This window comes from Budorcas taxicolor, chromosome 3 (assembly GCF_023091745.1).
Source record: "Budorcas taxicolor isolate Tak-1 chromosome 3, Takin1.1, whole genome shotgun sequence".
Taxonomy (NCBI): Eukaryota; Metazoa; Chordata; class Mammalia; order Artiodactyla; family Bovidae; genus Budorcas; species Budorcas taxicolor.
In genome coordinates this window covers 77,965,721-77,993,049 of record NC_068912.1, presented here as the reverse complement: position 1 = coordinate 77,993,049, position 27,329 = coordinate 77,965,721, and the positions used below count along the sequence as shown (strand labels likewise).

The 27,329-nt window shown below is 40.4% G+C and overlaps 1 protein-coding gene across 1 annotated transcript in view; it reads left to right on the top strand.

Moving 5' to 3' along the window:
- The first annotated feature begins 265 nt into the window (after positions 1-265).
- IL12RB2 (interleukin 12 receptor subunit beta 2) overlaps positions 266-27,329 on the top strand; it is a 71,136-nt gene continuing 44,072 nt past the window's right edge. Inside the window, exons 1-7 of the mRNA XM_052637852.1 lie at positions 266-341; positions 1,839-2,126; positions 6,576-6,690; positions 8,663-8,847; positions 10,062-10,204; positions 11,828-11,978; positions 21,102-21,181. Coding sequence (XP_052493812.1) covers positions 266-341; positions 1,839-2,126; positions 6,576-6,690; positions 8,663-8,847; positions 10,062-10,204; positions 11,828-11,978; positions 21,102-21,181 — 1,038 coding nt within the window. The remainder of the gene's footprint in view (positions 342-1,838; positions 2,127-6,575; positions 6,691-8,662; positions 8,848-10,061; positions 10,205-11,827; positions 11,979-21,101; positions 21,182-27,329) is intronic.

The following is a 27,329-nucleotide window of genomic DNA, read 5'->3' as shown; positions in this document are numbered from 1 at the left end:
GGACTCCATAGGTCAGGTCTCTTCGCTTACTCTTTGCCGACCCCAAGAAGCTTAAATGACATGGGGGTTAGAGGTGGCTAAGATTTTTAGTTTATTGGTTTTAAACATCATGTTTTTTTAAGTCTCTTAACAATACAGAGAAAATTAAAGGAGCATTTTAAGCCCTCTGAATTGTTTTGGTTGTAGTATTTTCTGAATGTATTTAACATGAATGAATTTGTCTTCTTTTACAAGGAAACATACAGAGGTGTATTCCAGACTGTTCATGGCACATACAGTTAGCGGGTGTTCACTGGCACTTATTTTTATCATCATGTTGCTGTTAGTTAAGGCAAAAATAGGTAAGATATTTCTGTAATCTAATCTGTGGAGGAATTTTTGGTTTAAATTCTCACAGATGAAATATGCATTTGCGGTAAATGTTCTGATAGTTGGTCTTTTTAAGGTAATCTGTCAAGTTTAAGTGGATAAGTTTGGTTCCAAGTATGTTACTAATATGTATTTTATTTCATTATATTAATGATTGAAACTCCAGTGATATCTTTTCCTCTTAAGTAAGTGACTAGGTAACCACGCTAGGAATCATGAATGGGTGTTTTAACAATCATGAATGAATTTTAACAAAGAGTATTCATGGATGGATTCAGCTCTGCTAAAAAAAGAAGATAATGGCTGTCATTTTCTTTGCTTTTTTTTATTGGCATCTTATTTTTTACTTTCTAACCCATTAGGATCAAAGAAACAAAAAACAAACATAAAAGTAAGAGAGAGAAAGAGATTATTTCTGAAAATAAAAATGGAAACTTTTCATTTAAAATAAATATTTAATATTTCCTTTATTTGACTTAAATAACTTTTTACCAATTTGTTTGCAGTAGTAATTCCAAGCAATTTTACAATTAACAAAAAAATACTTTCAGTGGAGGCTTTATATCATACCTAAAAATTCAGGGTGACTCTATAAGGGTTTTTTTTCATCAGCAATTACTGAATACCACCAAAAACTGCTAATTTGCGATTCATTGTTGTATTTACATATATAGAACCACCTGGAGAGTAAGAATGATCTCTCTTTAAGAGTTTATTGTGGGATCTGGCATAAGGAAAATAATATGGAGAACTCTTTTTAAAAGAAAAATACTTTTGTGTACTTTCATATTAGCTGTATTGGGAGTGGTTCATCCTACCTAAGGTCTTACATCTTGGAGGAATACCATGGTAAGACCTAATTTCCATCCCTGATTCCAACTATAAACATACCAGAGCCCCTAAATATTTTCTGTTTATTATAAAATAATGCTAGGGATTACACATACCTTATACCCCTAATATAGCAAGGGAGGGGATTATTCCCAAATGTGCCCTTTAACATTTGTAGTAGCCTTTTAGGCATTTGTGATAGCTTTTTAATCATTTTGGTATGAGTATTGAAGTAAGTGTTATAAATCGTAAATGGGCAGGGAAACAAATGTGATTTATTCTGGGAAGTACTTTTTGTAGTTTGTTGAATAATTTGTATATAATATGATGCATATTATATTAAGCATATAATGTTCTTCCAACCCTATTTTCTCACCACTTTCCTATTTATAGTTCTGGTTATAGTATTACTGTATTGAAAAGGATGTATACTTTAATTCAGATACAGTTAGACTTTAAAATAGTTGCCTTCTGTCCTCACTGTGCATCACCAATAGAGCCAGAGCAATGTAGCTTATGTGTATTTCCATGATTTGATAGGGTTTGCTTTATCCAGCTTTGGGAAATTTACACAGACCCTCCAACTGATTAGGTTTCTTATGTGCCGACTCATCTTTTGCATTTGTATCTTGCTGCAGATGTGTGCAAGAGAGGGGATGTGACTGTGCAGCCTTCCCATGTCGTTTCGTTAGGATCAGCTGTCAACATTTCCTGCTCTTTGAAGCCCAAACAAGGCTACTTGCCATCCTCCAGTCTTAACAAGTTAATCCTCTACAAGTTCGACAGAAGAATTTGTGTTCAGCATGGTCACTCCCTCAGTTTTCAAGTCACAGGTCTTCCCCTGGGCACAACCCTGTTCGTCTGCAAGCTGGCCTACAGAAGCCGTAAGGAGATTCGAATATGTGGGGCAGAGATCTCCGTCGGTGGTGAGCAGTCCATCCTGAGTTCCTAAAGACTGGTGATCTTCTGGTATTTGGCGTGTATTAAGCAGAAATCCAAGTAGAGGACGTGTTCTTTCTTCTCCCACTTCAAGGATATATTTAACCTTCCTAGTAACATGAGCACCTCAATGTATTAAGTCTAGAAATCAATAGAACTGGGAACTCATTTAGTAAATCTCCTCTTTCCTCTCCTCTCCTCACCTTTCCTCCCCTCCCCTCCCCCCTCTCTCTCTTTCTGTCCTCTTTTTGGCCATTAAAACCATTTATCTGTTGCCCTTGGACTCCAAAATCAGAAAGAAGGCTTTCTGCATCTGAATCTATGTGCCTTCTTGACTTACAAGAGTTTGTTCAAAGCCACAGCCTCCTAAAAAGAAGATGTCTTTCGACTTGTGCAGTCCAGGCTGATACCCAAGGCTGAACACTTCTCCCCTCTCTGACTTAATGTAAAAACTAATAATAATAATTCTTCCATCCACTTCACTCCTGACCACTGATTATCATACTGAGCAGACGTTAAGAGAGAACGATCATCATACTTAGTATCTTTCCCTGGGTTTTCTAGAAAACTGCCTGAGACTAAACTGATGTGCTAAGACTTCAGAGTGGGAGAGGAGTTGTCCGGTTCCAGGGAAGCAAGAGTGAGGGAGTGAATCAGGGAAAAAGTGGAGCAAACATGAGGTGGTTAAGTTACTGACCTGGCCACGGCATCACCAGAAGATACAGCTGGTTGCTTGGTAACTAGGGACATCCCCAGAAAGAACATATGGCAATAGAGTGACAGGTGAAAGAGAGAACTGTCTGGTGTAGGTCAAAGTTCACCCACAGAGCACCAACTCCCCCGCACTGCTAGCTTGCACTATGAGTCTCTCCACGCCACCGCCAGGGGTAAGAACTAAGATGTCAGAGTTGGCGTCTGCAACCTGAGCCACAGTGCACAGGGTGAGCCAGCAGCACACCTTCCTGCAGCTTGCAGTCTGCAGCCTTGAAGGCCCAGCCCTGCAAGCCAGTGAGCACGCAAAGGCCCTGAGCCATCCCAGGGCACGCTGTGCCCCTGTGGTTCCCAGGAAACTCCAAACGGGCAGGTGAGAGGTGTATGGAGAGTCGGAGGAATTGCTGCTGCAGGCTGGCTGACTAAGATGCACAGACAGGGTCCCTGTCATAACGAGAGTGGTACAGAGCTCAGTGCGACTTATCAGGAAAGATAGGAGCCTCTTCTCTGTGACCTGTAACAGCAGCCCCCAACCTTTCTGAAGCCAGGGGCCAGTTTCATGGAGGACAGTTTTTTCACAGACCACGGTAGGGTGCTGGTTTCAGGATGATTCAAAAGCATTGTATTTACTATGCACTTTATTTCTATTATTATTACATCAGCTCCACCTCCGAGCATCAGGCATTAGATCCTGGAGACTGAGGATCCCTGATCTATAAGGACATGGTTGGTGCCAGGCAGTAATTCCTAGAGGGCCACCACAAGCACTGAGCAGCAATACCAAGCATATCTAAGCAAATCATTGGGGTTGTGGAGGCATAAACTAGGTCTCATACCCCTCTTCCAGCTCAGGGACTCCTCTGATGGGTTATGTACACTCGGTTCTGACAGCCTGTGATGTAGTAAAAGGAGCATGGGCTTTGAATCCCAACCCAGCCACTAGCAGTCGACTCTTAGTTTCAGTTCTCTCAGCCTCAGTTTCTCCATCTGTGTGATGAAGATACTAACACCTACCTCCTAAGATGGTTGTGGTGATTAGATGATACCTTGGATGCAAAGTGCTTAATTTAGTACCAGGAACATAGGAGGCACTTAAGTGATGAGCGCTAGGTCTGCAGTTCCACTGGTTTTATTCTTTTCTTCATGTATACAGTATGCTGAATGGCTGAGCATGTTTTGCTTGAGAGGAAATAAAGTATGGCTAATAGGCAAGATGAAATTTTTTCTTAAGAACACCATTTGTCCTCACCTCCCTTATCTTCTGAACACCTGAATATTTTATCCAGGTAATTCACCATCTTATAGACCAACATACTATATTGGTAGCAGACATTCTCAGCTCTGTGATGTTAGTTCCAAGTGTTCACAGTGCTGCAGGTGGGTTTTTTAGGGAGCTAACAATGGCCTTGGAAGTCAGTATCTTTGCAAATGTCCTTAAGCCATTTCATTCCATTTCCTGTCCTTGCTCAGATGCGTGGGAATGCCACAGCCCCATTCAGCCAGAGGTTGTGCATGCGCCTGTGGCAACTGATAGCATCAGGAGATCTATGGAGATGGGAAGGCAGTCTGCCCCGGTGTAGCTCAGCTGGGCAGCGATGCTGGAATCTTGCTTGTGCAGCGTGCTCAGGTGATAACCACACCATCAAATGGCTGCTCTTTGAACAAGTTTAGCACCTTTGAGGTAAAGAACTGACTGGAAGCAACACCTTTTTCTGAGTATGACAAGTCATTCCAAGAAAAGACACAATGAATGTTGGTTTCACCTGGTGCAGTGAGTTTAATTCTATCTGGTGATGGCTTGAGCAGTCCATTTTCTCTTTTGTGATAAGTGGTAGTCCAGAGTAACATTGCATACCCCAAGTAGACCTGTCATAAAAGTGACTGGTTCTTCAGGACTGGGAACGGGTAGATGGCCTTGAAGCCTCTTCTTTCTGGCCTCCTCCTGGGCTTGCGCTGCTCTGCTGCTCAGAGCTCATCCAGATTGTGCAATAACTAAACAAGGGCTCTACTTAACCTCAGAGGATTGGGCCACAACTTATTTGGACAACCTAGGAAATAAATGAAAGACAGTAGATTCTTGCTTAGTTTTTTTCAATATATGCTTAGCTGTTGATATTTATGAATGCTATTTAAGACTTTTTATTTCATATAGTTAGTAGGGCTTTAAAAACTAATAAGAAGAATACACAGAACAATGCAAATAATATTTACATAATACAAATAACAATTACATGGTAAACGATTTTCACTTCAGAGGCTTTGATTTCTGATGTTTTCTTAGCTTCAGCTATTAAATACATTTATATTGAAGAGAATTAGGTCTGGTTTATCCTGGGACAGACAGTCTCTGGCCAAACCATGTCCCAGCCTGAAGTAGACACCTTGATTTCATGGTCCAGGGAACTCACATTTATTACGTTGCTTTGATTTTGAGTAAAAGCTATGGTCTTTAAAATGAGATGCTCTGCAAAGTTTTAGGAGTAAAGGTGAAAGTGAGACTAACTTTTTCATTATGCAAAAGTGTCAGGTATATTATCTCTATCTCATTTGGTCATCAAAAGACCCTATGAAGCACTAGAGAAATGATGGTGGTTTGTGTACATGTATTTACTTTCATTCCCCCTGAAATTAAGCCAAGATGCAGTAAAGAAAGTTTTCTAGAGGCACAAACCCTAAAGGACAAAAAGAATGGGAGGGGAGACACAGCAACAAAGTTTTGGAAGCTGGAAAGCAGGTGGACCAGCAATCACCGGCTTGGCCTATTACTGGCAGTGAGACATGTCAAGATGTGACCTGATTTAATGCAGAAGCTCCCACCCTAGACAGACAGAAATTGATGCTACCATGTACTGCTGCAAGTAAGGGCAGCAGTGGGGTTAAAGTTCTGTCTTTGACTATGAAGTGGCTTCATTTAAAAATACACACCTTATGATAGAAGGAGCCATGCCTACCTTGTACACTTTTGCATTTCCACACTAATGCTGCCTGGTCCATGGAAGGTTTTCAATGTCTGTGTACATAAAGAAGTAATTTATACATATTCATTAAGTGTTTCAGGTGATGCTGCAGAAATTAGATTTTGGTGATACATCCCAGGAAGACATGACTAGGGCCAATGGATAGATGTGCCTTGGCAATAAATTTCAAGTCAATGGAGAAAGAAAGACCCTAATTTTTATAAGTTTCTAATATTTGAATGAGCTTCATTCTAAAAAAGTAAACTCATCATCACCCAGGGTATTGGAACTAGCACTGAATGGTCACTTGTCAGGGAAAATAGTAGAATATGATGGTGAAAGGTTTGAACTCAAGTCAGCCACTCCTGGGCTGGAGCCCTGATTCCACCACTTCATAGTTTTGTAATGTTGGACAAGATACTTCATCTCTCAGTGTCCTCTTTGATAAAATGAAGATAATAATAGTATGTACTTGATGTAGCTGCTATAATGTCCAATTGAGAAAAACCACTCATAAAATACTTAGTATAGACTTGGCATATAATAAGTGTTTGATCCATATCCATTATTATTACAATTGTTATTAGAACAAATTCATACCTAGGAGGCACATTTGAAGTTGATGGGATTTAAAATAGCTCCCAGCTCATCTGGGTATGGGAGACATAGGGGAAGTATTGTTATCTTGTTGGCAAATAACAATAATGTAATTGAAATATCACATGTGTGCTGATTAAAATAGGTAGTTCTATTCTTTTTTTTAAAAAGTTGTTCCAGAACAGCCTCGAAACTTATCTTGTATACAGAAGGGAGAACGTGGAACTGTGACCTGTACCTGGGACAGAGGACGAGACACCCACCTGTATACTGCATACACTTTACAGTGAGTAATACTATATTTGCAGCTTTTTGGTAGGTTTTCTCTTATATGACATCTAGAAGTATCTAACAGTGCTAGTTTTACTGAGAGAAGAAGCAGTAAACATCTCCAGATACTTAGATACTTAAAAAAATAATTCTAGTGTTCATCAAGTAAAACTGGTTCATTTATCTAAAGTGTGAGAACTTATGTCTTAGGCCTGAGGACTGACTCAGAGATCTCTTCAGAGCATCCAAGGCCCACGTTATGGGTGTTCTTCCCTGCTGTATAGGGTTAAACTGGCTTCTCTCTAGGGTTAAACTTCTCTCTTTTGCAGTTGCGGAATCTTGGGTCATGGTTTATAAATAGACTCTTTTTTTGTGGTAGCTTTCCACTAGCCCTGGAGGACTTTCTTTTTAAAGCACCTTTTAAAAGACACCTGCTCCTTGGAAGAAAAGCTATGACCAACCTATATAATGTATGAAAAAGCAGAGACATCACTTTGCCAACAAAGATCCACATTGTCAAAGCTATGATTTTTCCAGTAGTCATGTACAGTTGGACCATAAATAAGGCGGACCACTAAAGACTTGATGCTTTTGAATTGTGGTGTTGGAGAAGACTCTTGAGAGTCCCTTGGACAGCGAGGAGATCAAGCCAGTCAATCCTAAAGGAAATCAGTCCTGAATATTCATTGGAAGGACTGATGCTAAAGCTGAAACGCCAATACTTTGGCCACCTGATGCGAAGAGCCAACGCACTAGAAAATACCCTGATGCTGGGAAAGATTGAGACAGAAGGAGAAGGGGGTGACAGAGGGTATCACCGACTCAATGGACAGGAGTTTGAACAGACTCTGGGAGATAGTAAAGGACAGGAAAGCCTGGCATGCTTCAGTACATGGGGTCACAAAGAGTTGGACACGACTTAGTGACTGAACAACAGCAACAATCTGACCTGACAGTTTACAGAAAGAGAGAGTCTGGGAAATTCTTTCCCTTGGAATTAAGTCTGTAATCCCATCCAGAGATCTAGCTGGTAGGGCTGTGACTAAGTGAGGAGGAGATAGGGGAAAGGAAGTGGGGCCTAGAGTTCTGATCTGTGCTTTGGATCTGGCACTTCCGTGAAGTAAATGCCGAGGTGGCCATGGATCCTCTGGACAATTGACTCTGCCCCAAGGAGCGAAGAGGTCAGCCACGATTTAGGGATTCAAGGCTTTCCTGATGGCTCAGTGGGGACAGAATCTGCCTGCCAGTGCCAGAGACACAGGTTCAATCCCTGGTCCAGGAAGATCCCACATGACTCAGAGCAACTAAGCCCATGTGGCACAACTGTTGAGTTTGTGCTCTAGGGCCCATGAGCTGCAACTCCTGAGGCCACATGCTGCAGCTATGGAAGCCGCACACCCTAGAGCCTGTGTTCTGCAACAAGAGAAGCCACTGCAATGAGAAGCCTGCACACTGCAACAAAGAGTAGCCCTCACTCACTGTAACTAGAGAAAGTCTGCACGCAGTCACGAGGACCCAGCACAAACAAAAATAAATAAAATTATAAAATAAAATAAAAAAAAAAGAATTCACCTGCAATGCAGGAGAGGCAGGTTTGATACCTGGGTCAGGAAGATCCCCTGGAGGAGGAAATGGCAACCCACTCTAGTATTTTTGCTGGGAAAATCTCTAGTATTTTTGCTGGCAGGCTGCAGTCCGTGGAGTCACGAATAGTTGGAGATGACTGAAGTGACTGGGCACACATGCACGCAGTGTAGAGATCATTACTCATCCATACGAATGTCAAGCATTGCAGTCCTATCCAAAAATAAAAAAAAAAGAGGGGTGAGCTGTGGTCCTATGACTGCAGAATACAAATATTCCCATAGTATAACCCCTAATAAAACATGTCAAGAATTTTCGATGCTTGAACATTTTGTTCCTTTGTGCTAAAAGGAGGCAATAGCACATAAATTGTCTTGCTAAACACAAGCATCTTTCATTTACAGGTTAAATGGACCAAAAAATTTAACTTGGCAAAAGCAATGTAATGATCACTATTGTGATCATTTGGACCTTGGAATCAACCTAACCCCTGAATCACTTGAATCTAGTTACACAGTCAAAGTTACTGCTATCAATAGTCTTGGGAGTGCTTCTTCATTTCCATCCTCATTCACATTGTTGGACATAGGTATGTATAATTTCACATTTTTAGGTGTTGATCTTAGCCTGTGAACATTATTTTTAGAATTACTTGTGTGATGGTTTCAAAAGGGAGAGTGGTTCGTGGAGAGTGGCCAGTAAGCACTGACAAAGGATAGATGTATCTTTGATGTAAGCAAAAGGATGTAGGTCTCTAGCAAGAGACATGGTTGTACAAAATGGAATATGCAACATTATTCTCTGTGTTGGAGAAATAAGAGCCCACTGGTTTCAGATCCCATGAAGGCATAGGCTGCCAGTGATACTTTCTGAGTGAGGGTCATGTGAGGTTGTTCAAGAAGCTCAGTGTAAGCCCTTCGTGGTGGAGGTGTCTTTTCAGGGTCACAGCTACTCCATTGTTCTAAGATAAAGCTGCATGGGGACCTGCAGGGATGAAGCAGCCAGGTGCATAAATAAAGCGTATCGATGTACCAAATGCATCTTCCTCAGAGAACACTTACCTTCACCCCTCTCATCATCTTGGGAGCTGGAGTTAGCCAGTCCCAGCACATTTCTGAGCAAATGTAATTGGCCCAGTTGAATCAGAGGCCAATTTCAGGCATTCCCAGGTTACACTGAGCTTCTGACCTGCCTGAAGTTCTGGCCTCACACCACGTGGCTCTTTTCTGTCTTCCCAAAGCATCTCATTGCACACATACACACTGTACAGTATAGTGATATATGTTAGCATCTGCTATATTTGCCATCACAATTTTGCCCATTTTGCCTTCCTTCTCTTTACATTAACCATCCATCTCTAGTCACCTTCTTTCCCTCTTCTCTTCTATTCCTCTGTTTCTGAGTCTCTTGCCTATGGCTTTTCCTACCAAGATTTCTTCTCCTTCTGATGTGATCACGACTAGCCACACCTCTACCTTCTCAGCTGTTGAAACTCTTGGGTTTGGCACATTGGTTTTCTTTAAATCATTGAATTAAATGAAATCCAAATTATCAGTGATGTTTATGGTAGTTTATCTGCATAAAATGAGGTAAGTTAAAGGGAATTACTTTAATGATTTAGAAGTCAATTCAATTTTTTCTTTTTTCTAAAAGCCAGGGACTCCTCTCTTGTCTGTTTCAACAAGTTGGTGGCTGTACATTTTAGAAATAAGACTTGTTCAACTCTTTATAGCTCATGTAATTATAAGACAATTTCCAGCCGTGGAGCTTGAATCACACTTTTTTGTTTGTCCTGGTTACCAGTGAGGCCTCTTCCTCCGTGGGACATCAGAATCAAATTTGTAAATGCTTCCGTGAACAGGTGTACCCTTCTGTGGAGAGATGAGGGACTGGTGCTGCTCAATCAACTCAGATATCGGCCCATTAACAGCAGATCCTGGAATATGGTAATGGTCTCTACAGTGAAGGGGAAACCAGGGAGAAATTCTTAGTAAGACCGCCCAGATGTCTTTTTTCATACCAGCAAAATACAGAGGTTAAGAATGTTTACCCCAAAAGTACACATATACATGTGAGACGTATCAGTCAATCATTTACACTTCTGTTTATTGAGAAGTATGTTAGGGAATTCCCTGGCAGTCCAGTGGTTAGGACTCCGTACACTTACTGCCAAGGGTCCAGGTTTGATTCCTGGCAGGGAAACGAAAATCCTATAAACCATGTGTCAAAAAAAAAGAAAAAATGAAAACAAATATCCTAAAATTTGATCACTGATGCTGAAATTTTTTAAGCCATAAGCTTCTGTAAACCCACACTAATTTTCTATGATTTATTTCTAGTAAATGATTCATTTTTCCTTGTTGGTCTACTCCCTACCCCATTATTACTTCCATTATTACTTTTTAGTAATTTCTTTTAAATTATTTATATATTTAGTTGGCTGCACTGGGTTTTAGTTTCCACATGCGGGATCTAGTTCCCTGACCAGGGATGGAACTCAGGCCCCCTGCATTGGGAGCATAGAGTCTTAGTCATTATACCACCAGGGAAGTCTCACGTTTTAGTAATTTTTTAACTTATTGGAAAAAGAAATATTAGGGAATGTTCAGAGGCTTATCTAAATTGAATATTCCAAAGATAAAACTTTATACTTTGATGTAATATTGAGCATTAAATTTTTACAATAAAAATGTAGGATTATGATTCTTTCCAGTATTTTGGTATTTCCAGGATTATAGTGCCTATAATAATAACAAAGGATCAGTTCCACATAGGAGAATTCCATGGACTATTCCATGGGGTCACAAAGAGTCGGACACGACTGAATGACTTTTACCCTATTCAAATATTCATCACTCAGTTATGTCTGACTCTTTGTGACCCTGTGGAGTGTAGCCCACCAGGCTCCTTGGTCCGTGGAATTCTCCAGGCAGTAATACTGGAGTGGGTTGCCATTCCCTTCTCCAGGGGATCTTTCTGACCGAGGGACCAAACTCAGGTGGATTTTTTACCATCTGGGCCACCAGGAAAGCCCTAGTTCCACATATAGAAAGGTATAATAATTAAATGTTTATATATTGTTGTTGTTGGTCAGTCATTAAGTCATGTCCGACTCTTTGCGACCCCAAGGACTGCAGCATGCCATTTAATAATTTTCTTATATAATTAAAATTTTCTGTTTGGAGCCAGTTTTATGTCTGTGTTAAAACATTCGTTGTATTCCAATTGTGGCCAAATAAAAAATAATATCTAGTTAGAAACAAACTTTTTCAAGGCCTTTTTGAAAATGAGTGGTTTTCAGTCTTTACTTGTTTTACAGCTGGTTTCTGGATCCCCCTTGGAATCTATATAGATGGGTTAGATCCACCAATTTTTTTGTCTTTGTGTTTCTAATGAGACACTATTGTTTCAGATTAACATCACATGTATTCAGTAACCCAGTCATTATATTTCTTCTCATTGAATGACAGATTTGAAAAGTAAAAAGGGTTATCTAGTTTGGTTTTCTTACCTTTATTTTAATTAATTTAGTATTAATAGGCACTTAAAAAAATCTTATTGGTTTCAAGGTTAATGCCACAAATGCCAAAGGAAGATATGACTTGCTGGATCTGAAACCCTTTACAGAATACGAATTTCAGATTTCCTCTAAGCTACATCTTTATAAAGGTAGTTGGAGTGATTGGAGTGAATCTTTGCGAATACAAACACCAGAAGAAGGTATGTGTCTAAAAAAAGGCAGAGGGGTGGGGAAGGAGGGGTGTATAGAAGGGATGAAAGATAAGAGAGAGAGAGAGAGAGAGAGGAAGATGTAATAATTTCCTTAGAATAGACTCTAAAATACTGATACTAAATCAAAACATAGTGCGTTAATTAACAAGCTCATTTTCACATCAGCTTAAGTATTGCAGCTGTCCAGGGAGATATGTTTATATTGCTTGGAAATTTTTGACATTAGTTAAGTCCTACTCCTGTTTGTCATATATTATCACATTGGTTTACAAGCTTTATGCCTCTGTTTGATTTTATCTCTTACTTCTGTTTCACTTACTATCTCAGTTACTCTCTCTTATTCCACAAAGCTATGACTAGTAATTAATTTCATTCCTTTATCATTAAACCTTGATGCATCTTGCCTTTTGGGTTCTATGAAAATTAATATGGCCTTTATAAGCCGTACTAAAAGCTTGGGAAAAGGTAAGTCTCTGAAGACATAACATTTTAAAATAAAGTTTAACATCCAACAATCCTCTCTTTTCCAAATATTATAGCCCTGCACTTCTTCAAACTTTGATACTCACTGCTCACAGGAGTACCATAGATTGCCCATAGCTATGAAGAGGAGGTCAAATATCTTTTTCAGTCTGATGAGCTTTTTGTTTTGGGTAATTACTGGGAAGACAGTTTTATTGAAGTAAAATCAAATATTTTTTTAAAGCAAAAATGTTTATATGAACTTTATGCCTCTTCTAAATCTTTGGAGACATAAGAAATAGCCGTTTGAGTATTAGTTTTCAAAAGCACTCAGTTAGTGATACAATATACAACTTCATAATTTGTCTAAATTTGTCTCAGAGGAAAAATAATTGGCATGTAATCTATTGCTTTATAATCTGGAGATTTTCAGCCATTAATGTCAGAAAAGCTAAATGCTTATTTGTGAAACTTACAGATATGTGTGCATGTAAACTAGCCTCATGACTAAACTACATTCATTTTCTGTGAGCAACTAGTGATTTTTGGTAACTGATGACACCGAATGACTTTCAAGGATGTAAACTATTAATCAAATAAATAATATATAAATTATAGAATAACTGTATATATTCCCTTTCTTCTTAACAGTAATTTCATTTCTCTAAAAATGTTTATAAATGAATTCATTCAACAAATTATAATTTTTCCTCTCATTTTATGGTAATAATCTCTTAATGTTGAGCCACTATTCTCTCTTTAAATGTGTGTTAGTTTTAGAATCCAGAGCTAACTCCTGTTATCCTCTTGTTACACATGTCAAAGTGATGCATTTTTAAAATGCCTTATGGATTAGAATTTATACATAATACAGATAAAATTCTTGGCAATAGGCCACATTTTATGTCCAAGTCCAAGGTAGTATATAGTCTGAGAAGTTAAGTTGTATCACATTAAGCTAAAATATAAAAATAGGGAAACTGGGCTCATAAATGCTTGTCATTTTTACTCACACTTGATAATGACCTGTTTAGAGATGTGTGAAAGTTTTTTCTTTTTTTTTTTCAAGTGTTTATCTGTTGAATTAAAAACCCATCAAGGCAGAATGGTAACTTTCTCATATCCTATTAAATGAACCATCACCATAACAATGAACACAGCAACTTGTTGTGTTTATGAACTCGTGGATGGTTATGAATTGAACCAAGGAAGCTGGCTTATTCAGAGTAGTTGCAAGCATTCACAAAGAGAGAAACCCATACTCTGAAATACGCCACGTTGACCAAGCTCTGCTGACTTCCTCTCTGTCTGAATCTCCCTTTTCTGTGTTTGATCTTTCTGTGGGTTGTTGTAAGATCTCTTTTCTCTTACTCTAACTTCATGGTTTTCACATCTTACCACTGTTTCTGTCATCAGTTTCTGTATGAAACACTAACTGATGTAAACCTAAAAGGTGTGAAAATTTTTTTGACACTTCTTCCTTTTAACCCTTGGGATGTGTATGCAAATGTAACTTGGCATTTAAAAAAAAATACTAGTAAGCTTTTTTTTTTTAATTACTGTCTAAAACTGAGCAATGTTATTATGATAGAGCTCTTCCTTTGCAGCCTTGGCTACTCAAAACAGCATAATATGTTATCTCTTAGTGGTTTGGGTACAGTTATTTATAGCATGTCAGCAGAGAATGAAGGCATTATTCACTCCATATGGCCCTTCCCCTGTCATTAAATTAAACTCTGTCACAGTCCTCCATGAAGAACACTTTAAAAATGACCACTAAGTAAGGGGTGAAAGGAAACATATCACATTCCTATGCTCAGGAAGACAGTCCAGCAATCAATATATATCAAATGTGGGCCTGATACTGGGAAACAAGCAGTCATATTTTGCTTCTAGTGGGAAAACAGTCTTGAGTTTGGGTTGCATAGTGTCTTCACATGCCTGAGAAAATGCCCAAGTATTGGGATACAGTGCTTCCTCATCATTTTGAGCACCCAGGAGGAGACTCCAAAATAAAGGTGAATGAACCATTCCTTAGAGCTATATTAACAATTAGGTGTTTCTGCCTATTCATTCTTCATCATTTTTCAAAGTGTTATTTGTATGTTTGGTCTTGGTAAACTTGACTGTGGACAGTTAATAAAGGAAGTGTTAAATGCTCATACTAATGCCATAGCAGTAAAGGAGTCCTCCTCCATCATGGTGATGGCATAGGTAATTGGTGAGAGATCCCCAAAGAGAGAAAAAAACATAGCTGCAGCCACCCATCTTCCCATTGAGGAGCTAGACAATTGTTCATTCACTTGTGATTTTAAACAATTGCTAGGATAGGTTAGATGTGAACAATTAAATACTAGAGGTTATTTTACTATCTGTTAGTAAGCAAGATGGTAAGTCTAGCTTAAGAGTTAGCAAATATTTTCTATAAAGATCCAAGGCTGAAAATAATAAATATTTTCAGCTTTGCAGACCTATAATCTCTGTCACAACTATTAAAATTTGCTGTTATCACATGCAAGCAGCCATTGACAGTCTAGCAATACATAGACAAAGCTGTATCCAAAATTTTATTTTTGCACACCGAAATTTGAATTTTATAAAATTTTTATCTCACTAAAAAGGATTCTTCTTCTGATTGGTTGTCAACCATCTAAAAATGTGAAAGCTATTATCATTAGTATGGCTATATCGAAACACAGAATAGGGAACCAGTCAGATTTGGTCCATGGGCCATAGTTTGCTGATTTCTAAATTAGCTAAACTTGAAAATATCATGCTTGTACCTTTTTGCCTAAGACTTGAGGAAATGAGAATGAATGGTTCTTTACCTACTAAAGGGACTTAGCGACAAACATTTTCATTAAAGGGAAAAAGTTACGTTTGAGATCCAATGAGTGTCCCTACCCTCTTTTCTTCTTCTTGCCTCTTCTAAGCTCAACATCTACCCTGGAAGAAATAAATGCCTAAGCTTAATTATTTGACAAGACGGTAATCACTCCAATGGGAGGAAATGCTTTTCATGAAACCCTCCAAAAGAAGTCAATAGGGAGTAAAAAACACTTCTCTGGATGGCCTGTAAGGAATGTATATATGTTAGGAACTATGCCAGGTACTCAGATACAGTGATAACCAGTCAGATCCTCAGATTCAGGGACTTGCAGTCTATCTTGGAACATCAGGGAAAATTCCTGGAAGAGATGGCAACAAGAATAAGCTGCAAAGCCCAAAGGGAATCTGGCCTTCTACCATCTGGAGCATGTGGTCTCCAAGGTACTGCACTAGAAGGAAAGAGCTATTACCTCCTAGAAGTACTTGCTTCTGTGAAATCTCTTCTACCCTGTTGATTTTTCTTCTACCCTGTTGGCCAGTTCTTCCTAGTCTTTTATGCTGGCCATCTTCCTCTTCTTAATCGCAATATATAGGGCTTTGCATTGGGTCTCTTTCTTTTCCCAGTGGACCTCATTCAATCTCATGGCTCTAAAACTAGATAGGTAGGTAAAGAGAAAGAAAGAATATAGTTTCTGTTCTGGAGTCTCTCCAGAACTTCAGATTTTGTACTCCAGTCACCTATTCTACATCTTCACTTAGATATCAGATACACTAAACCTCACATAGCCTAAAAAGATTGTTTCTTCTCCAATGCAAAATGCTTTCAGAATGCCTCCGTTTCAGTCTTTCCTTTCACGGTAAATGACTTTACCATCTTCCTAGTTATTCAAGTCGAAAAATGGAGAAATTATCCTTAAATTCTCCTTTTCTCCCATTCCCTCACACCCGCATTGAGTCTCCTAAACATTCAAAATCTATTCATTGCTTCCATTGCTACTCTGACTATCCTAGTTTAAGCTACTTTCTCATTACAAAACATAACAACAAAATGAACACTTACAAACTCATCATTCAAGTTAAATGCTGTAAAATTACTGATGTATTCTTACCCTGTTACACTTCCCCACAGGTAGCCACTATCCTGGATTGTGTGTTTATGTCATCATCACACTTTTCTCATAGTTTTCAGAAATGTATATATTTCTAAACAGTGATTAGTGTTGCTTGTTTTAAGCTTGATCAAAATTATATGCAGTATATAATCTTTTCCAACTCACTCTTTTTCCCCATCAGCACTCTAACATGATGCCTCCATTGATTTTAGGATAGAGGAAACATCCTGCTTCTGTTAAGAAATAGGCTCTTTACTTGTGATCTGGATGTTGAAAGATTATCTTTCTTAAAAAGAAAAAAAAAGTAGATGGTGGAGTATTCAGCTATGTCAGATGTTCCCAATAAATCCAGTGAAGTGAGAATAGAGAATTAATAATCAGATTTGACAAAGCAGCATTGATTTCTGACCGGGAAGAGTTGTGGGGGCATTGAATGAGAGTGAATGCGAGGTGAGGAAATAAAGACAGTGACGATTCACAACTCTTCAAGAAGTTCTGTGAAGGGGAGCAGAGACGTTGGGCAGTAGCTGGAGTAGGATGTAACATCAAGAAATTCCTTAATGTTTTTTTAGGATCAGAGATAATACAGTATATTTATAAGGTGATTTTAGGACCCAGCAGAGAAAGAGAGATTAATGATAGAGGAAATAGGATAATAGCAGGAGAGATATACTTGATGAAGCAAGAGGATGGGACCTAAAACTCAAGGAGTTGGTCTGTGATAGAAGTAGGGAATGCTTCATCCACAGTAAAGTCAGTAGAAGTGATGTGTTAGGGAATTGATGGGGAAGTTTGAAAGTTTTCATGGTGGAAATATTAGGGAATCCCTCTCTGGTTGCTTCCTTTTTCTCAGTGAAGTGTGAGGCAAAGACATGAGTTGAGAGAATCAGATCATTTGAAGTGAGCAGGTAGAGGGACTTACGGCATCAGCCACTGGGAAGGAGCAACCCCTGTGGATGATGAGCCACCGAAAATAGTGACAGAAAGGAGTGACAAGAGAGAGTGCATGATGTGTTGAAAGTTATCAAGGAGGAGGAGGGGTGGGGAAGTCTGTGTAGGGCTTCCCATGGAGACATAGCAGGTGGTAACGTATGAAGGCAAGAGTCTACCACTAAGAAACTTGTTTAATCATGTAGGTGTTTGTGAATCTGTGAATCTATTTGAGTTCTTTGAATCTAGATTTTAGAGAAGTGTATCACAGTCCAAAGAGTGGACACTGAGGAACCAAGGTGGTGGATGACTTACTTAGCTCTGTCTTTCCCTGCTTAGAGCATGGCTTGGACCAAAATATTCTCATGGGTTCAATTTAGTCCACTACCTGAAATCTCTCAAGGTACTCCTTTTTCATATTCACTTTGTGTTAAATTCTCTATTTTCACTGTTCTTAGAGATCTTTCTACTCTACCCCACTGCATGCTAAAACCTCTGTGGTGGGTTTGCTGTCTCCTTGCAATTCAGTTGCTCTCATCCACACCCTTGCACTTGCCTTGGCTTCTGAGATGGATGCTAATCTCAGAGGCAGCACATGGCTTAGCCCTGATTTACTTACCACACATCCTGTTTCATTGAATCCTCAAATCTTAGGATTCCCTTGTAACTCAGTCAGTAAAGAATCTGCCTGCAATGCAGGAGACCTGGGTTTGATTCCTGGATGGGAAAGATCCCCTGGAGGAGGAAATGGCAGCCCATTCCAGTATTCTTGCCTGGAGAATCCCATGGACAGAGGAGCCTGGTGGGCTACAGTCCATGCAATTGCAAGAGTCAAACATGATTTAATGACTAAACCACCACCAGCAGCGTTGAAAGAACACTTTGAGGGTAATTAGGCTGATCTTCTGCTTAATTTAGGATGTCCTCTTTTTTTATATTGGTGATTCCTTCCTCTTTAACCCAGTTTTTTTCCTTTACATTGATAGTACATTCATCGCAGGAGAAATGACTTCCATTGCTCAATATTCATAATTTTTATCATTTGTACTCATCCTTTTTGTGTGTGTCACTTGGGACATATGGGCTTTGTCTTTTCTTTTCTCACCTGCCTATAATACTTTTATCTGACTTTTTGATAACACTGAGGTTAGGACTCCCAAGTGATTTTGACAGTTGAATGTCAAAGATTCTCTATAATATTAGCCCTTATATTGCTTTACACAGCAGTAGTTTGACATTTCTAGTCATGTAGTTTTACACTTTGAAACCCATACAGATTTGGCTAATGATTTCTCTCCCATAGAGGCTTACACTACAGGTGGGCACTGTTAAAATTTCAGCTTCACTTGCAATTTATCTTTTGAAGAAAATATGACTCTTGAATTAGATTCTTAGCTCTGTAATAATCTGGTAAGTTGTAGAGGCAATGAGTGGCAATGAGAGGTGAGTGTTCCCTTTAAATTTCTCACCTATATGTAATTAACTGAAGACATGTAGCACCATGGAACGTGCCAACTGGCCTAGACACTGAGCACACCGTAGTTTCCAAATCCTGATTATGTAGTCAATGTCTGGATCGTCTAGTTTGTGGCGTGTTTAGATCTTAGCTCAACACGGTGAATGTTAACAGACGAGCAGGGTCTTTGGAGACAGCAAAACTTGGGCCCAGCTCTCAGCTTTGCCATTACCATCTCTGCAGTTTTTGTAAATCATTGGACCTTTGTCAGCCTCCTTGTCCTCAGCTGCAAAACAGGTCTAATCATATGCTCTCTCTGCATTGTGTGAGGATTAAGTGAGAGCATGGATATATAGTGTCCAAAGATTACTTGGCACGTGGTAGGTGGACAATAAACGCCAGGCCCCCTTCCTTTCTGTTGCCTGTGCTTTTTTCCTTTTTACATATGGACTAGCAGGAAAAAAAGTTTCGAACTTGATTCCTGGGTCGCTGTAATCCTGAAGGATAGAGAGCACTTTCAGAATGTCTTCTGTATACATTTCTTACCATTAAGTCCTTGCTGCAAGGGTGAATACTACCACTGGTCAGAAGAGAAGGGGAAGAAATGAATGTTTAAAAGTTAAAAGAGATGAAGGTGAGAGAGGCAGGAAAAGGAAGTGACAAAGGAAAAGACTAGAACATGAAAGAGGCACACCCAATAGAGGACCTAAGTTTTACAGAGACGTCGTAAGCCTTAGCAGAGCCAGGCAACTGCATGGTGCAGAGCAAAGATCATAGACCAAACAGAGCTGTGTTCAAAGCCTGGCTTCTCCACTAATTAGTTCTGGAACTTTGATCAAGTTCCTTAACTTCTTTGAACTTCAGTTTTCAAGCAAAGAAAACAACAGCAGCTAAATTGACTGAGTGCTTAACATATGTAAGCACTCTTACGTTCATTTAAATTCTCACAATAGCCCCATCTGATATGTAAAATTATGATCCTCATTTGACAGATGAGGAACCTGGCTTAAGGACATGGTTAGCATTGTTCAGGATCACAGAGCCTGGATTTGCCCATCGAGGGCCTGGCTCTGGAGCTCACACTTTAACCACTGCACCAAAGCTAGTGTGTCATGGGGCCGAGGAGGACATGAGATGGCACTGAATGGGCTCACATGGGGCCTGCCCGTGGTATGTGCTGGGACGTGTGCCCCCTCCCTGTCCTTTCTCTTCTCCCCTTCCTGGCTGCTTGTCTTCTGCCATCCAGGTGGGACTGCTTTCTGGGAATTTCCAGCTGGTTAAATGGAACTTGCTGCTCCAGAAGGAACCTCAGATAGCTTCACCCTAATATACTCTGAGGGTCACTGTTACACAGGTTGGCGCAATTGAAGCCTGTTTTCAGAGATTGTTTCTATTGATTCCACCCCTGGCTGTAAATCAAAACAAATCTGATAGTGGGAGAAATAAAACTATTTCACCCACTCATAATACACATACATACACACACTTAGACATAGGAGTTGATTATTCAGTTTCTTTTCAAAAAAATATGTTCAGTTGACTTTCTCAAATTAAATTAGGTCATATTTGACCATTGTTTTATGGATTGGTGGTTATTTCTTCTACTAGTTCAGCCTGTGTTTCAGCATCAAGTAGATGAGATTGCCTGGTTTGTTCATTTGCTTATTCATCATTTAACAAAGAGTAACTGGGAGCCGGTTACATTCTAAGCACTGCACTGGGTGTGAGGAATGCTAAGATGAATGAGACAGACTTCCTTACAAATAGATTATTGTCTAATGGTCATAAAACCAAATAATTATATTCCAGCATAAATTCAGGAATGGAGATGAACACAAAGTTCAGCCTTTGTGTTTTGTATTTTACAGGATTGAAAAATGTTTTCCTCATGATGTATGTCTGTTTTTTCTGTTGAGAATTCTTTATGCATTCCAACAAAAATGAATTAACTGTGTATACTTTCTTTGAGTTATTTTACTAATACATGTTTAAGGGTAAGTTAAGAATGTAATGTCCCCTTGTCATTTTTTAAAGTTTGTTCCTAAGGTTGCTGTTCAGTCACACAGTCATGTTTGACTCTTTGTGATCCCCATGGACTACAGCGCTTTGTTTTTTATGACTTCTGTGGTCCAGCATGTTCATTATTTAACAAAAGAAAAAGGAAAATACTGGGATGCACAAAAAAATTGAAATTATCCTATAATTCTACTCTCTTAGAATCATTTAATCAATAACCAATTGACTTTTAAAGTTTTTACATTGTGTATTTGTATATATGTATATATATATGAAGCTGTGGATTTTTTTCTCCCTTCAAAACAGAGCCTATTGGGATGTTAGATGTCTGGTACATGAGACAGCACATTGACCACAATAGACAACAGATTTCTCTTTTCTGGAAGGTGAGTTTGCAGTGTCCACTTAAAATTCAGAACTATATAGTTTTTTTTAATTGAGATATAATTGACATATGAAGAGAATTACATATTGGAATGGGTAAGTTTCAAGGCCGAAGAACTTGTTCTATAGTTGCTTTGATTTGAGGCTTCAGAGACTGTGTTGGAACTCATTTTCTCAGCCAGATCTTCATGGTGGTTGACTCGATGTCATTTACTTTTCCAGCACAAGGGTGAGGCCTCTTGACTTCCTGCCTCCACACAATCATAGCTTTCCCTCATCCACTGCCAGTCAGATCAAGGTCTCTTCCCTTCCCGAACTGTGCCCACCCTCTGACGCCATTCACCACACCTTCTTTTCTGATTCTATTCTCCTCTCTGCCACTGCTCCCACCCCACAGATACAATGTGCCCCACAGTGACCACCTCACTTTTTCATTTTAGGGGAGAGTAAAGCTGTGGATATAGATATTTAGGAATATGCTTTCTACGGTCATTGAAAAGTGAGTGGGTGGAAAGTAAGCTCCTCTACCTCAGGAATACTAATAATAGTCGAAAATAAGAGAAATAGGAATAGAAAACAGCCTTTCCTCAGGAATAGTAGTAAAACGGTGGTAAACAGAACAACCTTCCAGGAAACAATGAGGCCTAATGTTATGACAGAATGTAAAAGTTTCACAAAGTGCTGAAAGCTGGTATTATCATTTCACTTAACCCTTACAAAAACCCTAAGAGATACATACTAGTATCCCCACTAACACATGAAAAAAACTGAGAGTCCAAAAAAGGAGGTTTTTCACTAAGTCAACCACCTACTAAGTGCAGAGCTGGGACTAAAACCCCATCCAGAGCTCTTTCTGCTACAGTATGACTCATTTTGCCCCCCAAAATATATATACTGTTTGAATTGAGCTACTGATTGGCATGTTTATAAGAAGAGGTTTTATTTCTCAAAAGCTATGCCCTTTTTACGACATGTCTTCCAGTTAAGGGTAAATAAACAGTTTTGGAATTATGCAGCTGACAAGCACAAAACCAGAAGTCAGAGTAATAAAGTCCTCTGATGGGGTTAGCATGATAGATTTTGATAATCACAGTCTTCTTCAATTTTAAGAAATGAGCTCTTTCTCCCTCTTTCCCTTTCTCTCTCTCACACATAGAATCTCTGGTATAAAAGGAGACTACTGTAAATAGCTTGGTGAGTCATAATCAAGTTCTTCACTTTGAAACTAAAACTGCAGCTTAAAATTTATCTTAAAAAAATGAATTTTTAATAGCAAGATTATTCTTAAAGCAAGGCATTTAGAGCAACCGTAATTTGTAAACAGTATAGAAGAACCTAGCTCAATTCCTGGCTGTTGGTTTTCATTTTCACAAGTAAGCAACTGGTTAAAATGCAAATTCTTCGTCCCGTAAAGATCCCTCCTCCAAAAATGTCCTTTACAGTTATCTGAAAATATGCTGTTCTGGTCCCATTTCATTCCTCTCAACTCTGGGGTTTCTCTTGGTAGAATGAGGGTAATGATCAAAGTACCTGCAGAATTCAAGGTGGGGGGTGGAGGCACAAGTAAATGAGAAGGTGCAAATCCAGAAAAATCACTGGGGCTGCCAAGGAAAAATTAGATGGTACTGCAACATGATTTTTCTCATAACAGTGTAAGCAACATACCCAGTGCTAGACCTGTCTTTCTTTCTGTCACAAAGAGCATTTAGAATAGGCGTAAGCAGGGCACCCTGAAGCCAGCCTCGGAGCAAAGTCAAAATAACAATTTGTTAGCCAACAGGTAATGTTTAGCAAACTTCCATATGCGGACTCCTCTCTGCTGCTCATCTTAATCTTGTCCCTGTTTCTTACAAAGCTTTAGGTTCTAAAATGAAGTCTTGAAATTCAAAAGGGCTTTAAAACTCTTCTAGTCCACCCTATCTCTCATGAACATTGCTCCTAGTCCAGCCAGGACAGACAGATGTCTCTGCTGGGACCTTCTGGGACAGGAAGAACTGCTCTGGAGACAGCCCACCTTGAGGGCATCTCTTGTCTATAAGTTAGAAAAGGTTTTCTTTTGTGGAGCCAAAATTGTGGGCCCAAGAAGGATCTTTTGGACCGGAACGAATTTGAATAAGAAACCAAAAATGTAAAAACTAGAAGCTTCTACAACCTTATGCTAGATGGTGGTTATGAAAGGGCACCTTCAAAACCTTCAGCGATTGTCCAGCCTGAAAAAGCAGAGTTGGAGTTGTTACAGGACTTAGTCCCTAGTCCTTCCCAGGTGGCGCTAGTGGTAAAGAACCCTCCTGCCAAGGCAGGAGACATAAGAGATTTGGGTTCTGATCCCTGGGTTGGGAAGATTCCCCTGGAGAAGGAAGTGGCAACCCATTCCAGTTTTCTTGCCTGGAGAGCTCCAGGGACAGAGCAGCCCAGCAGGCTAGAGCGCATAGGGTCACACAGAGTCAGACAAAACTGAAGTGATTCAGCATATGCACACACAGGACTTAGTTTTTTTCTGTTGAATCCCAGATTTCTTCAATGGCCCTACACAGGAAGTGGCAATTAAACCCTGCCCAGAGTTACTGAGATGAGTGGTTCTGCTCGAATCCCAGACCTCTAGAGCCGAAGGGCATTTAAGCAGCATGCAGTTCCAGCAATCATTTTACAAACATGGAAACTGCAATGTGGGGAGGGGAAGCAGTTTCCCACAAGGATTTCTGTAATGTGGTGCCTGCTGCTGGGAGCCCTTCCTGGGTGGAATACTGCCCTTCGGTTTGGAACCACCTCTCTCGCATTCCTCTGAATGGGGATTCCTCTTGCCACCCTCAGGCGGGACTGGGAGCTGCCGGGGCAGTGCTGTGACAGGAGAAACTCATCAAAACCTCAGAACAGCCTGCAGCCAGATCAGGTGCTTTGTGGTGGGGCCCAGTCAGACCTCACTGGGGAAGGGAAGTGAAGACATGCGTGTGGTGGGTGATTTTTCTTTTCTAACTTTGTTCAATACTGGGAAACCCAATGAAAGGGACACCCCGCCACTGCAGAGGGGAATTCAGGGCTTCAGCACCAAAGGAAGCCCCAAGTAAAACCCCGTCAGCCTGTGAACACAGAGAGAGCACGTTTCTCTTGCTGCTGGGGAAATGAGAGATGACCTTTCACTTCTCTAGTATGTTTACACTAGAGGAGAACAACTTGATGCTGAATGGGTACAGCCCAGGTGTGTGCTGAGGGCGGGGGCAGGGGAGGAGGGGTGTGGAGGGAGGGGAGACGGGTCCGTGGTGAGCGTGTGTGAGTGTCTGGAGTGGTGTGTCTGCATGTGTGCTGTGTGTGTGTGAGTGCACATGTGTATGAATGCGTGTGAATTTTGTATTCATGGGAGGGATCTGATTGTGTGGGTGTGTAGATACGAGTATGTGTGTGAGTGTGCAGGCATGTATGCTGTGCATGTATGTGAGTGTCTTAGTCACATCTAATAAAATACTGTAGTTTGGGGGCTTGTAAATAGCAGAGATCAATTTCTCACGGTTCTGGATGCTGGAAATCTGAGATCTGGCTGCCAGCACGGGTAGGTAAGGGCCCTCTTCTTGGTCGCAGACTTCTCTTGTGTCCTTACATGGTGACATGGTGGAAAGGGCTAGACAGCTGTCTGGGGTCTTAGAGAGTGCTGATGCCATCCATGGGTGCTCCACCCTTATGACCTAATCAACTCACAGAGGCCCCACCTCCTGACACCATCACATTAGGTGTGAAATTCCAATGTGTGAATCACCATTGCAGTGAGTGAGTGTAAAGGCGTGAACGTGTGGAAGATGGGTGTGTGGGGAGTATGTGGGTGTGAGTGTGGGTGAATATGTGTGGGTCTGTGAGTGTGGGGGGTGGGTGTGAATGTGAGCATCTACATGTGTGTCTATTTATGAATGTGAGTGTGGGCGTGTTGAGGGTAGAGGAGACCGCTGTTATTCTGGTTCCTATGTAGTTCCTCATTTTCCCACACCCTGGTTTCTCCTAAAAGCTACATTTCCTCAAAAGTATTCTGTACTGTTTTTTGCCATAGTTTTTTGTTTTTCTTTTTTTTTTAATTTTTGGTCATACCACACGGCTTGTGAGATCTTAGCTCCTCGACCAGGGATTGAACCTGCAGTCAAAGCACGGAGTCCTAACCACTGGACCACTAAGGAAGTCCCCATAGTTGCTTTTAAGAGAAAAAGTACTTTCTATGCTGAAGGCAAAAAATTGAGCCTAATCTATAAAACACCTGGGTATTGTCAAAACAGTAAATGCGGTGGTAGAAAATGTTGCTGTGTCACCAACAGCCCCAGTGTTGGATGAGAGCCCTTCACAAGGGGTCACCAATTCTTTCCCTCACATTCTAACATCCCCTTCTGCACAAACCTTCACATCATTTCCTTTGCTTTGACCAGTTATTTCCATCTGTGATTCCAGTACACTTTTCCTTCAGTTAACTCAGCTTCCATCCTTTAAGAAGAAAATCACTTTGAATATATATGGATGATGTATGAAAAGATATGACAGTGGTTTAAAGCCACGTTACCCTTTCCAGTTTCCTCTGTCAGTTTCTTCAGAGTCCTCTCACTGACGCATGGCTAATCATGAACTTTCTGACATTTGGGTTTAGACCATGGGTCTGGAAGAGAAATGTCTGTGTGCAGATGGAGCTGAGTTCCCTTCTTCATTAGCTCACTCCCTCATTTGTTCATCCACGTGAACAAGTACATTAAAGCCCCTCTTTAGGCCTAGAGCCCTTGTTGTATGCAAGGACATGGAGGTGAACAAGCCAGGGGCAGGCTCCGTGTCCTTGAGCTCGCAGTCCAGCAGAGGAGGACAGAAATGCAGAGGGGATGGTGAGGGTCTTCAGGTGTTAAGAAGGAGTTCAAGGTTCAGCTGAGGGAACTATGACCAGGGAGGGGAGGAGTGAGGAGTCGGAGAGGACCTTTCAGAAGGTAATATTGGCAGTTTCAGCATCTCCCATCCTCTGTGCAGCTGACTAACTTTGTGAACCATAGACCAAAGTGAAGCTCAGGCAATGAGTCACTGCAGTTAGAGACAGAGCGTCAGGAAGACACAAGGGACGGGAGGGTCTACACATGGAAAGATAGGCCTACAATCAGAATCCATGTGAGAGTCTGCTTGTAGTTTATTTGGTTGAAAGGATTTGGAGGTGTGGGTAAATTGAGTCAGCGGTCTAGTTTCTGAGGATTAAATAGGGTGAAGTTTTTGTTTGTTTAAACTGAGTTTTAAGGATAAAATCTTTTGGAACATTTAAAAGCTTTAGAAAATATCATGTATTTTCCCTTAAACTGTTTATATTGATTCTGTCCAGGTGTTATTACAGTTTTCTGACTTAAAAAAGCAAAAGAAGGTAATATTGGAGCTCCCCAGAAGAACAAATTAGTCAGGACAAGGGTGGGAGGACATTTGCTAGGAAGACCTCAGGGGGGCGTGGCTTGGCATGTAAAGAATCACATTAGTGAAGTGCTATCCCATAGAAATATTGGGTTGGCCAAAAAGTTCATTCAGCATAAGAGGGCACACCTGAACAAACTTGTTGGCCAACCCAGTATAAAGCAAGCTACAGATGCAAGCCATATGTGTAATTTCAAACTTTCTCATAGCCACATTTTAGGACATTAAAAAAAAACAGGTGGAGTTAATTTTAATAATACGAATTACGTAACACAGGTTTATTGGGAATGTTATCCTTTCAACATGTAATCAATGTAAAAATTATTAATGAGCTATCTTGGGGTTTCTCTGATGGCTCAGTGGTAAAGAATCCACCTGCCAATGCAGGAGACTCAGGTTTGATCCCCGGGTTGGGAAGATCCCCGGGAGAAGGACATGGCAACTCACTCCAGTATTTTTGCCTGGAGAATCACAGAGACAGAGGAGCCTGGCGGGCTGCAGTCCATAGGGTCACAGAGTCAGACACGACTGAAGCGACAGCACGCATGCATGCATGCACGTGTCTATTAAGTGCCAGTATGGCCAGAGGCCGAGAGCTCACCCTCCAGATGGCACCCCATCCTAGGTCAGGGTAGCCTCATTTCAAAGGCTACATGGCTCCCTCCTGTAGTGAGCAAGGTTCCTAAGCCTTGACAAGCAGGACAGGAGAGATGGGGAAACGTTTGTTTCCAAAAGCGGGGGAAGGAT